A 14,266-nucleotide genomic window follows, 5' to 3' on the forward strand; every position below is an offset into this window, starting at 1 on the left:
TTTCCCCCATTTTACAGATTGTCAAATCAAGGCCCAGAGCAGTTAAGTGTCTTGTCCGAGACTTCGAGTCAGTGAGTGATGAAGCAGGCCTTGGGGATTCAGTTGATGAGATCCTTTCCAACAGGCGCCCCCCCCCCACCCCAGCACTGTAACAGGCAAGAAGACCCCAAGCCTTCCTGAAAGCCCCAAAGCCCAACCCCTCCTTTCCTTACCAGAGGGCTGCTCTGAGACTCAGGCTCAACTGTGCCTCCCCCAACCTCTCACTTCTGTGCAACTCACCTGCCAGCTATTCCCAAATGCAGCCTCAGTGGACCGGAGCAGTTCCTCAGGGTCCCGCAGGTCATCCTGGGCAAAGCCATTGAAGTTGCCGCAGAGCCCACACATGTGGCCCCGGTAGGAGCCAGGCACTCTCACCTCCACCTGGGACCGCCCATCCCACAGCACCTGTGCAGAGAGGTGGGGACTGGAGAGCAGGAGAAAGCCAGGGGCCCCAGGAAGCCCAGGGCCCGTCTCTGTGGTGTGTCAGCATGCCCCCTGCAGGAGGGGAGGAGAAAGGACAGGTGGAGTGCCTCAGGAAAGGGAGGCTTGCTCTAGCCAAGGCCAGGAAGACACCTGCGGTGTCAGCCCTGGGCAAACACAGAAGACGTGAAAAGGTGAACACAGCTCCCTCAGGAGGGCACCTTCTCCCGTCATCATCCCTGAGCTAGGCTTCCCCGTGAAATGCAACCCACTTCCAGAGATTCACTCCCTCACGGGCATTCAGGCCTTACAGAGGACAAAGCACAAATAGAGTCTGTATCCTAAGTTTTCGTGTGTGCTAAGTTGCTTCAGTCATGTCTGACTTTGTGTGACCCCCATGGACTATAGCCCACCAGTTTCCTCTGTCCATGGGATTTTCTAGGCAAGAATACTGGAGTGGGTTGCTATACCCTCCTCCAGGAGATCTTCCCAACTCAGGGATCAAACCTGCGTCTTTTATGTTTCCTGCATTGGCGGGCACGTTCTTTACCACTAGTGTCAACTGGGAAGCCCCATCCTAAGTGTAGATAAGCCATATTTTGTATACTTACAAATGTGCTTGTGGCTGGAGGCAAGGGAGTGAATTACTTTTTGACATGGGAATTGGAATCTCTGAAACCATCTAGGAGAGGGTAGTTGACATTGCCCCCCGCTTCCCCCACTTGAGGGATGGGAAAGCTGAGGCCCAGAGGACTGGCTTCCCTGGTGGCTCAGTTGGTAAAGTGTCTGTCTGCAATGTGGGAGACCTGGGTTCGATCCCTGGGTAGGGAATATCCCCTAGAGAAGGAAATGGCAACCCATTCCAGTATTCTTGCCTGGAAAATTCCATGGATGGAGGAGCCTGGTAGGCTACAGTCCATGGGATCACAAAGGGTCCGACACGACTGAGCAACTTCACTCACTCACTCAGAGGACTGGCTTAAGGTAATGGCCTAAGAGCCCCAGCACATCGGTGGCTGGAAACCAGGCTCAGAACTCCTTTCACCACACCTGGAGTTCTCTAGCCCTGATTCCTCTTCCCCCTAGAATCCCGCAGAACTCTATCAGCTCCTTGGCCCCATGGCCTGGCAGGTAGTTGGTATTACCCCTCCTACAGAACAGGCGCCCCCTGCCCCGCACTGGCCCCGGCCGCACCTGGAGCCCTGGCTGGGAGTGCAGCACCACCGTGCGTCCCCGAAGCTCTACATAGAACAGCGGTTCCTGCAGGAAGGGCAAGGCCACAGGGCGCCCGTCCACCTGGAGAAGGGACGTGGGAAGAGGACCGAGGTCGGGACAGAGAAGGGGACAGCGCTGACCGACCGGCCCCCGGATCCTTGGCTCTACTGACCGTGACCGCCCTGTCCTGCAGCAGCCGCACGGCCACGTCTCCCAGCAGCACAGCCACTTCCTGGGTCCAGGACACGCCGCTCCGGCCCCGGTCATCGTTGGTCACGTGCACGCTGCAGGTGGGAGGCAGGGTGCAGGGGTCAGCAGGGCCGGGTGTGGGAGGCGGGCAGGGAGAAAGGCAGAGGGAGCGGCGCACCTGAAGTCCCCGCCACGGCAGTCCTTGGCCAGCACGTAGCTACAGCTGCCCTGGAAGTGCAGCAGGCGGCCGTCGAAGGTGCGGTAATGAGGGTCTCCGAAGGCCATGCAGGAAGCGGGCCGGGGCAGGCAGCGAGGACAGCAGCTGCCGGGACTCAGGGCGGGGGCCTCGTCCTGGCCTCCGCCCCGCACACGGTCAGACACGCCGCGCTCCCGGCCGGGCCCCGCGCTGAGCCTCCCCGGAGGACCGAGCATCTCCGGGGAGGCTCCCTGGCTCCCGAGCTCCTGCTGGAGGAGGTCAGGACGCCACCTCGTGGCCATGTCAGACACTGCACGACCCGGGCGAGCCCTGTCTCCTACTTCCCCGGTGCTCCAGGTGGGCCGCGCCACGTGCTCACCCATCCCACCGCCCCAGACCCTGGCACTCACGGGCCCACAGGAGAGCGGCGGGCAGCGCTGGCTCTGGCAGCGCACGGTGCCTGCCATGCAGGAGCAGTTGGTGCAGGCGTCCACGTCCCAGCGCTCCCCGGAGGCCACCTGCCGGCCCTGGTGCGCGCACGACGGGGCGGGGGCTGAGGGGACGGGAAGTGGCGAGAGTCAGATGCCCGTCCCTCACGTTGGGTCTCGCTCCGCGCGCCCGACCCCCAGCCCCATGGCCCTGGCCCGCACCTTGGCACCTCTCACAGCACCTGCCAGCCTCCCGCACCTTCGCCCAGCCGCGAGGGCAGGTGAGCGCCTGGCACTCCTCCAGGCGGCACTCCACATGGCCCCGCTGAGGACAAACGTCATTGCTCTAGGGACTTCCGGTAGGGTTTGGAGTCCCTGACCTCACACTTCTGCATCAGGGACTGGGCAAGCAACCCTTTTCCTATAAGGGCACCCACTTCAGGTAGGGGGTGAAATCACCTTCAGCTGCTTGCCCTCACACAGGGGTACCTCTGCCCTCTCACCCAGAGGGGGCGCCTTTTTCGAATTACCTTGAAGACCCCATGTTCTCTGGTCCAGTGTCCTGAGGCCCTTCACTTTTGCCTGTAAGGTTCTCCACCCCCCACCCCCCTCCCCCAGCTCACACGGCAGGTGCACGTGACACAGGCGTTGCTGGGGTCCCTCCAGCTCTCTCCATCCGCCGCTGTCCGGCCCGCAGCCTCCACCACACAGTCTGAGGACAAAGAAATGCGGACGGGGAAGCACTGTCATTCTGGCTGCATGAGCTCACCCTGAAGGCCCAGGGCAGGACGGTGCCCACCCCATCCAATTAGTACCCTCAGGGTGTTAATTTCTTCAACCAGCAGCACCATGGCCGACTAAATGGCAGACCTTACGCCAGCGCCCAGGATATCCAGAGCGTCCAGGATACTGAAAGAGCCAGAGGCTGGGACTTTCTCTGGTCTGACTGCCAGCTCAGCAGTGTGATGCCCTGCTAAGTGGGCCTGGGGTCCCTGAGCCCCCTGACAAGCCTCTGGCCGGCCCTGGAGAATCCAGGCTCCATTCCCTGCCTCCCTCCACGGCACGGGTCCCTCCTCTAACGAACAGCCCTCCGTTTCTATAAAAGAACAAAGCCTGCATTCGGAGTGCACACCCCAGGTTGCCCACTTGGCCCATAGACCACGCCTCCTGTCTCCCTCCCGGCTCATGTCCTGAGGATGCAGAGCAAAACTGGGCACGAACCCTGGCACATGGGGCAGCAGCTCCCAGGGGGTATGTAGCGTTCAGGCAGGGGACAGCTGAGCTCAGGACAGGCCCGGTGAATGCAGAGCCAAGTCAGGTCCTATGGAAGGGCATAGGAACAGCACAGGAAGAAACCGCAGGGAAGGCGCAGGGGCTAGGTGGAATGTGACATTCAGGATAAGTGGGTGAATGTTGCTGGGGTGATTGGGAAGCCTGGAGGTGCTAAAGAGAGGAGTCACAGCAACAGAGGAGGAAAAAGAGGGGGCTGGAGGAGTCCCCAAGGAAAGAGGGCTCACCTGGCACTGGCAGCTGTAGCAGGGGTCTGGTGGGGTCAACTCAGACCCCAGCAGGTGCTCTGTGCAGTGGCTCAGCGCCTCTGTGAAGACAAGAATGCAGTATGGGAGATGCTGGGGGAGCAGGGACGAAAGCCCCATTGACCGCCTGCCCCCTTACTGTGCCCCAGATTTCTTGAGCCCAGGATATACTTATAGCCCTGACACCATCACTCCAGGGAAGATAAATCCTTTTTCCTTTTGTTTCAGCCAAGAAAAGTTTGGACTTTTGACAAGGAACTCTGCTAGGATGGGGGGCCTGGAAAAAAGTGTGGCTTCCTCAGCCTGAGGTCGCTAAGGACCATGGGGCTGCCTGGCCTGCCCCTCCCACTTCTGATCATTTCGTCTGGAAGGAAGCACAATGAGCCAGGTACCCCAGGTCCAATCCTGGCTCCAGCACTCAGAGCCTGTGCCATTTTCGGCAAATTAATCAATTTCTCTGAACTTCAATTTCTTCATCTGTAAAATTCCTTATCACTGTAACTGTGAGAATTAAATGTGAAACTGTTTATTAAAAGCACCAAGTACAGTGCGTGGCATACAGTAGGTGCTTAATAAGAATGGAAATAGTGACAGACTTTAAATTTTCTTAGGTTCCAAAATCACTGCGGATGGTGACTGCAGCCAGGAAATTAAAAGATGCTTGCTCCTTGGAAGAAAAGCTATGACAAACCTAGACAGCATATTAAAAAGCAGAGATATTACTTTGCCAACAAAGGTCTATCTAGCCAAAGCTAGGTTTTTTCCAGTAGTCATGTGTGGATGCAAGAGTTGGACTATAAAGAAGGCCGAGCACCTTAAAGGCTGATGCTTTTGAACTGTGGTGTTGGAGAAGACTGTTGAGAGTCCCTTGGGCTGCAAGGAGATCCAACCAGTCCATCCTAAAGGAGATCAGCCCTGGGTGTTCACTGGAAGGACTCATTAATAAAGACCCTGATGCTGGGAAAGATTGATGGCAGAAGGAGAAGGGGATGACAGAGAACGAGATGGTTGATTGGCATCACTGACTTGGCATGAGTTTGAGCAAGCTCTGGGAAATGGTGAAGGACAGGGAAGCCTGGCATGCTGCAGTCCAGATAGACATGACTGAGCGACTGAACAACAGCAGCAGTACGTGGCATACAGTAGGTGCTTAATAAGTATTATTATTTTTCTCTCCCCCTACAGCACATTCTAGCAAGTGTTGGTAAGGATAGCTCTCCCCACCTCTGTAGCTGGACCACCCAGTGCCCCTCTGGTCCTAAGATCCCTGCCCTCAACAAGCCAGCAGCCTGCACAACTGCAAACCTGTAGCACCACCTGCTGGACAAGAGGCGGCAGGCTTCAGCTCAGTTCAGTTCAGTCACTCAGTTGTGTCTGACTCTTTGTGACCCCATGGACTGCAGCACGCCAGGCCTCCCTGTCCTTTACCGACCCCCAGATCTTGCTCAAACTCATGTCCATCGAGTCTGTGATGCCATCCAACCATCTCATCCTCTGTCGTCCCCTTCTCCTCCTGCCTTCAGTCTTTCCCAGCATTAGCATCTTTTCCAATGAGTCAGTTCTTTGAATCAGGTGGCCAAAGTATTGGAGCTTCAGCTTCAGCTTCTTCCTTCATTCAGTCCTTCCAATGAATATTCAGGATTGATTTCCTTTAGGATTGACTGGTTGGATCTCCTTGCAGCCCAAGGGACTCTCAACAGTCTTCTCCAACACCACAGTTCAAAAGCATCAATTTTTCGACACTCAGCCTTTCTTTATAGTCTAATTCTTACATCCATACATGACTACTGGAAAAACCATAACTTTGACTAGACAGACCTTTGTTGGCAAAATAATGTCTCTGCTTTTTAATATGTTATCTAGGTTTGTCATAGCTTTTCTTCCAAGGAGCAAGCGTCTTTTAATTTCATTTTCTTGGGTTCCAAAATCACTGCAGATAGTAACTGCAGTGATTTTGGAACCCAAGAAAATAAAGTCTGTCACTGTTTCCATTGTTTTCCCATCTATTTCCCATGAAGTGATGGGACCAGATGCCATGATCTTAGTTTTTTGAATGTTGAGCTTTAAGCCACCTTTTTCACTCTCCTCTTTCACTTTCATCAGGAGGCTCTTTAGTTTCTCTTCACTTTCTGCCATAAGGGTGGTGTCACCTGTGTATCTGAGGTTATTGATATTTCTCCCAGCAACAGTTAGTTTCCCTGGTTTCCCCTTAGGGCCGTACAGGTCTCACTGGCTAGGGTGTGGGCTTCTAAAACAACCCACTGGACTGAGGAAGGGGCTGGGACTGTGGAGGAGAGCTGGCTGGCCCTTCTGGTGTCACTCTGGGGGATGGCAGCCCTGCCCTCTTGGCCTCCCCCCAGTCCGGGGACTCACCGGCACAGGTGGGGCAGCACTGCTGGGGCCCTGGGGTCAGGAGCTGGCTGGTGGGGCAGCCCGCTAGGTGGGGGCACTGCCGCCGGTGACAGCGCAGGCTGGGTGTCCCCTCGGGCTGCAGCTGAACGAGAGAGCAGAGGGTTGGGGTCCGGGCCACGGAAGCCAAGAGCCGCCCCCTTTCCCCTGGACTCCAGGCACCTCTTGTCTGCCTTGTGCAGGTCAGACTCCCGTCTGCAGAGAGATTCAACCTCTCCCCAGACTTGCCCCTCACCCCCCGCCCCAATCCTCAGAGGTGACCTATGGGGTGCCTGCTCCTGTAGTCACTTGGGCATGAGCCTTTCTGTGACCTTTGAGCCTTCTGCAAGCTCAGGGCATCTTCCCTCCTCAGTCCCACTGCCTAATCTCCTGATCCATGACGTCATTTGCCTGCTCAAAACCCTTCCATTGGCTCACCGTGCTTTCAAACAGACTTCTCCCGATAGGGTCCCCGACCACTTCCCAGGTGCCTCCCCCCAGATTTCTAGCCACACCACCCTCCACTCCAGCCAGGCGGGCCTACACACTGCCTGCCCCACAACCCCAGACTTCCTGGCCCTGTTGGCCCTTCACCCGAAGCCCCTGCCTCACTCCCTGGCCTCAGGGACACACGCCTGTCCCTGACCCCACAGTGCCTGCTCCCCACAGTGTCCAGGCTGCCCCTCCACGGTGCCCTCCCCTACCTCACAGACGCAGACTTCGCAGGGGTCTGCACCGGGCTGGAAGCTCTCTCCTGGCTCATACTTCCGACCCTCATGCTCACAGTCTTGTTGGAGGGTGAAGGTTGGGGGGTTGGGGGGGTACGGGTGGGGTGGGGTAAGAGTAGAACAGAACCAGGGAACTTTCAGACTGGCCGCCATGCCATGGGGGGTGGTTCTCTGCCCTTGGACCCCCCAACCTCAGAGATTGGAGTGTGTGTAAGAACGGGGGCCACCCAGCCCAGGCAATGGCAGGGAGATGCTGACTGGTTCTGCCTCCTTGCCACCCCCCGCCTCACCCCTCCCCAGGCATCGAGGGCATACCAGAGCACCGAGGGCAGCAGTCACTGGGCCCCTGGTGGGGCTGGGCACAGGAGGTGACACACTGGATGCGGGCACAGGTGATGACACCCTCATGACACATGCAGGAGGAGCAGGGGCTGTCAGGGGGCTTCCAGCTACTGCCTTCGGGGTGCTCCTCCCCATGAAACAGGCAGCCTGTGTCCAAGGTGGGCAGGGGTGAGCTCTGAGTCTGGGTTCTGCATGTCTGCCCCGATCCCCTGCCCCACTCTGCGTAGTCAGTAGGGCATGTGGGTAACCAGGAGGGGCTTCTTCAGGGCTGGAGTAGGAAGCTGGGACAGAACCCCTGTATGTGCTGGAGGGGAAAGACACTGGGTCAGGGTCAGAACACCCAGGTTCTAATCCTGTTTCTGCTTGCTTGCTAGACCCCGAGCCCGGCAGTAAGCGCTGCCCGTCACAGCCCAGCACCAGCAGCAGTACCGGGCCTGCGGCAGGAGGGCGATACACACACGTGACACTAGTGGTAAAGAACCCGCCTGCCAATGCGGGAGACACAAGAGGCACAGCGTGGATCCCTGGGTCTGGAAGATCTCTCGGAGGAGGAAATGGCAACCCACTCCAGTATCTGTGCCTGGAGAATCCCATGGACAGAGCCTCGCAGGCTACAATCCATGGGGTTGCAAAGAGTCGGACAGGACTGAAGCGACTTAGCAGGCATGCACGGGATGAATGAAAGGTTCCATCACTAGCCATGTGCCCAAGGTAACTCCATCTCTCCAAGCCTCAATTTCCTTACCCATTAAATGGAGGTTTCTTCTGTCCTGCCTACCTCCCAGGCCAAGCAGATACTCATGGTTCTTATACCATTTGGGGCAGTGTATGGGGTTAGGGTCTTCTTCATAGGCTAAAAAAGACCCCTATTCTAGAACCAGGCAGCCTAGATACAAATCTTGACTCTGCCACCTACTTGCTAAGTGACCACGGGTAAGTTATGCTAACTCTCTGTACCTCAGTTTTCTCACCTGTAAAATGGAAATAATTAATCATAATACCTACCTGATGAGATGGTGTGTATAAAGTGCCTAACTCAGAGTCTGGCACATGGTGTATACTCAACAAATGTTAACTATCATGAGTACCATTATGAACCACAGCCTTTGACTGTGTGGATCACAACAAACTGTGGAAAATTCTTAAACAGACGGGAATACCAGACCACCTGACCTGCCTCCTGAGAAATCTGTATGCAGGTCAAGAAGCAACAGTTAGAAGGACATGGAACAACAAACTGGTTCCAAATTGGGAAAGGAGTACATCAAGGCTGTATATTGTCACCCTGCTTATTTAACTTGTATGCAGAGTACATCATGAGAAATGCTAGACTGGATGAAGCACAAGCTAGAATCAAGATTCCTGGGAGAAATATCAACAACCTCAGATATGCAGATGACACCACACTTATGGCAGAAAGCGAAGAAGAACTAAAGAGCCTCTTGATGAAAGTGAAAGAGGAGAGTGAAAAAGTTGGCTTAAAACTCAACATTCAGAAAACTAAGATCATGGCATCTGATCCCATCACTTCATGGCAAATAGATGGGGAAATGGAAACAGTGACAGCCTGGAAATCAGTCCTAAATAGTCATTGGAAGGATTGATGCTGAAGCTGAAACTCCAATACTTTGGCCACCTGATGCAACTAACTGACTCATTGGAAAAGACACTGATGCTGGGAAAGATTGAAGGCAGGAGGAGAAGGGGACAACAGAGGATGAGATGGCTGGATGGCATCATTGACTCAATGAACATGAGTCTGAGTAAATTCTGGGAGTTGGTGATGGACAGGGAGGCCTGGTATGCTGCGGTTCATGGGGTCGCAAAGAGTCGGACACAACTGAGCGACTGAACTGAACTGAACTGATATGAATGGGGTGTGGTTAGGAACAGGATAGCTTTGAGGATATTCCAGTAAGAATCTAGAAGGAGAAATGGGCTGGGCAGGCCAGGGGCAGGAACAGAAAGGAAGAGATGAAGGTGGGCATGGTGAGAGCTCAAGTCCTGAGGTGTGGGCAGGCCAGAAGGGTGGACAGGGAGGTGGAAAGGCTGGAGGAGAGCTGAGGGGAGGGCGGTGGGGCAGATGGAGGGACACGGGACCCAGCAACGGAAACAAGGGGGCAGCCCCCATCAGCCCGGCGCACCTCTGCAGCGAGGACAGCAGCTCCCCGGCTCCGTGACCTGGAGCGGGCAGGACAGGGGTGGGCAGCGCTGCCGCACACAGCTGACCTGGCCGGCCTGTGGGAGAGGCAGGCTCAGTGGCCTGCTCCCCCCGCCCCCAGCCCCTCGGCCACCTCCCTGCCACACCTGACAGAGACAGCGCTCACAGCTGCCTGTGGGCCCCTCGAACTCCTCCCCGTCCTGGTGCTCCCGGCCCTGAGAGAGGCAGCCTGTGGGCAACACGTGTCCTGGGTGAGGGTGCAGGGTCGAGCCACCTTGCCCGGTCCCACCTCAGGCCTGGCAGAGAGGGAGGGAGGAGGGGCAGAGAAGCGCGTGGGGGCAGGCGTGTGTGCTCACTGTGGCACACGGGGCAGAAGCAGGGTCCTGAAGAGGGGCGAGGGCAGAGAGCTGGAGGACACGGCTTCTTCTGGCAGCGCATGGAGCCTTCCTGGGGGAGAGAGGTCGCCCGGCCACATCCCGACCCCCGTATCATCACACCCTCAAACAGGGCTGCACACAGCCCCGCCGTGGGGAGTACCTGTACTGACCCCCTCCCCTGGCCCCGGCAGACCTGAACCCAATCCTGCTCCCAGTGGATGTCACAGGCAGAGTGCAGCCCGGGAGGAGGAACAACCTTTTTTTCTTGCCAGAGAGGAGGATCAAGGGATGAAGGGTTCCCAAGCCCCCAGAGGGCCACCTCACCTGGCAGGTGCAGAGCGAGCAGGCGGGGTCTAGTGGGTCAGGAAGGGTCTCTCCAGGGGCAGCAGTGACGCCATGATAGAGGCATCCTGGGAGAAAAGGGAATGCAGTGGAAGGGGCTGCAATCAGCGGAGCCTTCCACCCACCCACTCACACACACACACACACACACACACACACACCGGGCCACACACCACAGCCGGGCCTGGGGTCCTCTACCAAAGCTTAGCTACAGTCCGAAAGGGAGAGGTGAATGGCTGGGAAGGGGAGGGACGGGAGGAAAGACTTCGGCCAGACCACGGTGGAGAGACTTGTGTGCGTGAAGCAGGGGAGGACAGAGTAAGATTGCAGAGCACAGGCCAGGGTGGGAGGCGGATGTGAGGGAGGGGCACCTGGAAATGAAGGTGGGCTGGGCTTGGGAGGGTGGATGAAGGAAGCCAGGAGGGAAGGAAGGTGCTGGGCGTGTTGGGTGACTCAAGGGCTGTGGGAATCACTGAACGGCTTCTAGCCTCATGACATGTTTGAGGGAGGCAGGGTGACAGCCAAAGGATGTGAAGGTCTGGCCACACAGACCTTCTGCGTATTTGGTGAGTACGACAGTCAGCGTGAGGTGACAGCAGAGACCCAGAGGAGGCTGAGAATGGGGTGAGGAACCCGAGGAGAATCCAGGGTGTGGGCTTGCTGTGAGGCTGTCTCAGGGGAGGGTGACAGTGACCAGACCCACTGACAGGGGAAGTGGGAGGGCAGGTCTACCCTGGCAGGTCGGGCAGCAGTGCCCAGCTCGGGTGAGTGGGTGGCTGCAGCCCAGGGGCTCACAGGGCCGGCGGCCGCAGGTCACGAAGCCTCCGAGGCAGGTACACAGGTTGCAGGGCTCGCGGGGATCTGGGAACTCCTGGCCACTCAGGTAGGACTCCCCCAGATACTCACAGCCTTCAAGAGAGAACAGGGAGGCCAAGGTGGAGGAGCGGAAATCAGAGAGGAGACCGGTCATCTGACTCTGAGCTTGGACCTGGCCTGAGTTCAAGGGCTCAAAGGGCACCTGGGGGCAAGGGGCAGGGCTAAGTGCTGGCAGTGGAGGGGGCTGTGCAGGGGGGTGGATGGACTGGCCAAAGGACAGACTTTCTCCCCTTTGGTCTGCAAAGAAGCCCCCTGTGCAGTCTATAGGGAAAATCCACCTAGAATTTAGTCCAGGGCTTTTTTTCTTATGATAATAAATATCTTTGACCCATACCAGGGCAGTAAATTGGATGGCATCACTGAGTCTATGGACATGAGTTTGAGAAAGCTCTGGGAGTTGGTGATGGACAGGCAAGTCTGGTGTGCTGCAGTCCAAGGGGTTACAAAGAGTTGGACATGACTGAGTGACTGAACTGAGGGCAGTAAAGGGGCTTCCCTCGGGGCTCAGATGGTAAAGAATCTGCCTGCAGTGCAGGAGACCTGAGTTTGATCTCTGGGTTAGGAAGATCCCCTGGAGAAGGAAATGGCAACCCACTCCAGTATTCTTGCCTGGAAAATCCCATGGACAGAGAAGCCTGGCAGGCTACAATCCATGGGGTCGCAAAGAGTCGGACATGACTGAAGTGACTTAGCATGCGCTCTGGGCAGTAAAGAAGACTTTGAGCCTGCCCTCCCAGCCCACCCCCCAGTCCCTTCCCCTCACCATCACAGGCAGGGCAGCAGTCACCCTGGGCAGGGAAGGGGCACTGGGCAGGTGCACAGGCCCTGGGCTCACAGCTGATGCTGCCCTCCCAGCAGAGGCAGATGTGACATCTGGCAGTGGGCGAAGGGAAGCGCTCCCCGCTGGTGAACTCCTTCCCCTGGTACAGGCAGCCTAGTGGGACAGGTGAGAGGCTGGGGGCTCGTGGAGTACCAGGCGCATTACCAGGGCATGCTGCCCTCCCAGCCCTAGAGGCCAAGCCATTCCGGAGACCACCCCCCACCCTGCCAGGCCCTGTGGATCAGGTGGGCACTGTTTCCCCATTTTCTTAGTGAGAACCCCGATGTGGGAGGGGCAGGCCAGGAGGAAGTGGGGAGAGGAGGTGGCATCCTCCTGGAGATAAAGAGGGGCGTGGAGGAAGAGGGGCACCAAGAAGGCGAGGGGTGGAGTTGGAAGAAGTGGGGACAGGGCAGGGAGGGGGATGGCCAGGGCGTTACCGTCACAGGAGGGGCAGCAGGGCCCCTGGTGCGGGTGGGTGCAGGGCACGGGAGGGCAGGGCAGTCTCCAGCAGGACACCGAGCCGTCCAGGCAGAGGCAGCGGCGGCAGGGGTCGTTGGGCGGGGAGAAGTGCTCCTGGTGGTGGGCAGGGACCAAGCCCCCTGGCCGGGGGCAGCCCGAGGGGGCAGCTGCAGGGGAGAGCCTCCATCAGCGGGGCTGGGGACAAGCTGTGGAGGGGATCCAGCCTGGAGAGGTGGCGAGGGGCGCAGTGCCTACCTGGGCACCGTGGGCAGCACTCTCTGGGCAGCAGGACCGGCTCTGGGCAGGGCAAGGGTGGGCAGCGGCGCGCCAGGCACTGCACAGTGCCTCCCTGCAGGTGGACCAGTCCAGGGCCAGTTAGCGTAGGAGGTGGAGGAGCCCCCACGCCTTTCCACCCTGATCTTGGCTGACCTTCCTGGTCTCCCCAAGCTCCACCCTCCCTCCCCCGACTCCTCCTCCCATCCGTATGGCAGACTCACCACACAGTGACACAGACGGCAGGGATCGGAGGGGTGGGGGAAGTCGGCCCCGTTGGGGTACTCTTTCCCACCAAAGGCACAACCTGGAGGAGAGGGCAGCTAGAGGCCCAGGGGAGGCCCTCCTCCCCCAAGGGCACGCTGCCCTCTCCAGACCTAAAGGCCAAGCAATCCCGGAAACCACCCCCTATTCTGCTCGCCTCACCATTGCAGTTGTTCTGGCAACAGACACCAGGCAGCGGGTGGGCACAGGAGGTCCGGGGGCAGAGCCGGGGTTGGCAGTGGGCATGGCCTTCCCGGCACTGGCATTCCTGGCAGGGATCTCGGGGGTGCGAGAAGCGTTCACCGTCCAAAAACACCTGTTTCTCCAGGACGCAGTCTGCACAGTGGGGTGGGGGGTGGGCACGATGGGGGCACAGAGACAGCGCAAGGAGCAGACTGACAGCCCCTCCCGCCTTGAGTCCAGAGCCACCGCAGAAGTGCCACTTAGAAGCTGTCCCCATGGAGTGAGAGGGGGAGGAGGGGCTGTACACACGCAAGGGTATCTCTGTGAGCACACGCGCGTGTGTGTATGTGTGTAGTCCCTTTACCTGCAGGCAGATGTGTGTGCCTCTGAGGGTGAAGAGCTGTAGGGCGAGTGCACGTGCCTGCCTGTGTTTGTGATTTGCGCCCCGCACACTCTCCATGTGGGCAGGGATCAGGGCACACCACATCCCAGCTCCCAGCCTATGGTATGGAAAACTTGAACACTTGTCATCTGAACCCGTCTTGTACAGGTAGTTACACGAGATCCGGGTGTGCGGGCAGTGGAAGAGGAAGTAGTACAAGATGGGAGAGAAGGGTGGGTGTAGTAACATGAAGGACAAACGGATGTCTGCCGTGTCTCCCACCCCTGCCTTGTGAGTTCCGGAGAGTTCCAAGCTGTGTCAGACTGAAAACAATTCAGAAGGCCATTGCTGTCTAAAGTTAGGGTTAAGGTTAGGCCCCCAAGGGGGGGCTTCCCTGATAGCTCAGTTGGTAAAGAATCTGCCTGCAATGCAGGAGACCCTGGTTTGATTCCTGAGTCGGGAAGATCTGCTGGAGAAGGGATAGGCTACCCACTCCAGTGTTCTTGGGCTTCCCTTGCAGCTCAGCTAGTAAAGAATCTGCCTGCAATGTGGGAGACCTGGGTTCAATCCTGGGTTGGGAAGATCCCCTGGAGAAGGGAAAAGCTACCCACTTCAGCATTCTGACCTGGAGAATTCCATGGACTGTATA

The 14,266-nt window shown here is 57.6% G+C and overlaps 1 protein-coding gene across 26 annotated transcripts in view; it reads right to left on the minus strand.

The window, feature by feature from the left end:
• Window positions 1-14,266, minus strand: part of KCP (kielin cysteine rich BMP regulator) — a 46,562-nt gene that overhangs the window by 1,023 nt on the left and 31,273 nt on the right. For 6 of the 26 annotated variants that reach the window (XM_070788122.1, XM_070788121.1, XM_070788120.1 and 3 more), the window contains 22 exons: window positions 13,215-13,388; window positions 13,013-13,095; window positions 12,771-12,864; window positions 12,494-12,682; window positions 12,000-12,170; window positions 11,093-11,269; window positions 10,343-10,428; window positions 9,998-10,088; window positions 9,788-9,870; window positions 9,625-9,718; window positions 7,454-7,627; window positions 7,115-7,197; window positions 6,396-6,516; window positions 4,005-4,084; window positions 3,709-3,808; window positions 3,111-3,199; window positions 2,710-2,812; window positions 2,470-2,612; window positions 2,042-2,214; window positions 1,847-1,958; window positions 1,654-1,755; window positions 280-444 (listed from right to left, as the gene is read on the minus strand). In XM_070788122.1, the coding sequence (XP_070644223.1) occupies window positions 280-444; window positions 1,654-1,755; window positions 1,847-1,958; window positions 2,042-2,214; window positions 2,470-2,612; window positions 2,710-2,812; window positions 3,111-3,199; window positions 3,709-3,808; window positions 4,005-4,084; window positions 6,396-6,516; window positions 7,115-7,197; window positions 7,454-7,627; window positions 9,625-9,718; window positions 9,788-9,870; window positions 9,998-10,088; window positions 10,343-10,428; window positions 11,093-11,269; window positions 12,000-12,170; window positions 12,494-12,682; window positions 12,771-12,864; window positions 13,013-13,095; window positions 13,215-13,388 (2,687 nt within the window). Of the gene's footprint in view, window positions 1-279; window positions 535-1,653; window positions 1,756-1,846; window positions 1,959-2,041; window positions 2,215-2,469; window positions 2,613-2,709; window positions 2,813-3,017; window positions 3,200-3,708; window positions 3,809-4,004; window positions 4,085-6,395; window positions 6,517-7,114; window positions 7,198-7,453; window positions 7,785-9,624; window positions 9,719-9,787; window positions 10,089-10,292; window positions 10,429-11,092; window positions 11,270-11,999; window positions 12,171-12,493; window positions 12,683-12,770; window positions 12,865-13,012; window positions 13,096-13,214; window positions 13,389-14,266 lie in introns of those variants that run through there. The other 20 variants (XM_070788126.1, XM_070788123.1, XR_011566303.1 and 17 more) reach the window with 20 other exon arrangements.

The sequence above is a fragment of the Bos indicus genome, chromosome 4, assembly GCF_029378745.1.
Source record: "Bos indicus isolate NIAB-ARS_2022 breed Sahiwal x Tharparkar chromosome 4, NIAB-ARS_B.indTharparkar_mat_pri_1.0, whole genome shotgun sequence".
Classification (NCBI taxonomy): domain Eukaryota; kingdom Metazoa; phylum Chordata; class Mammalia; order Artiodactyla; family Bovidae; genus Bos; species Bos indicus.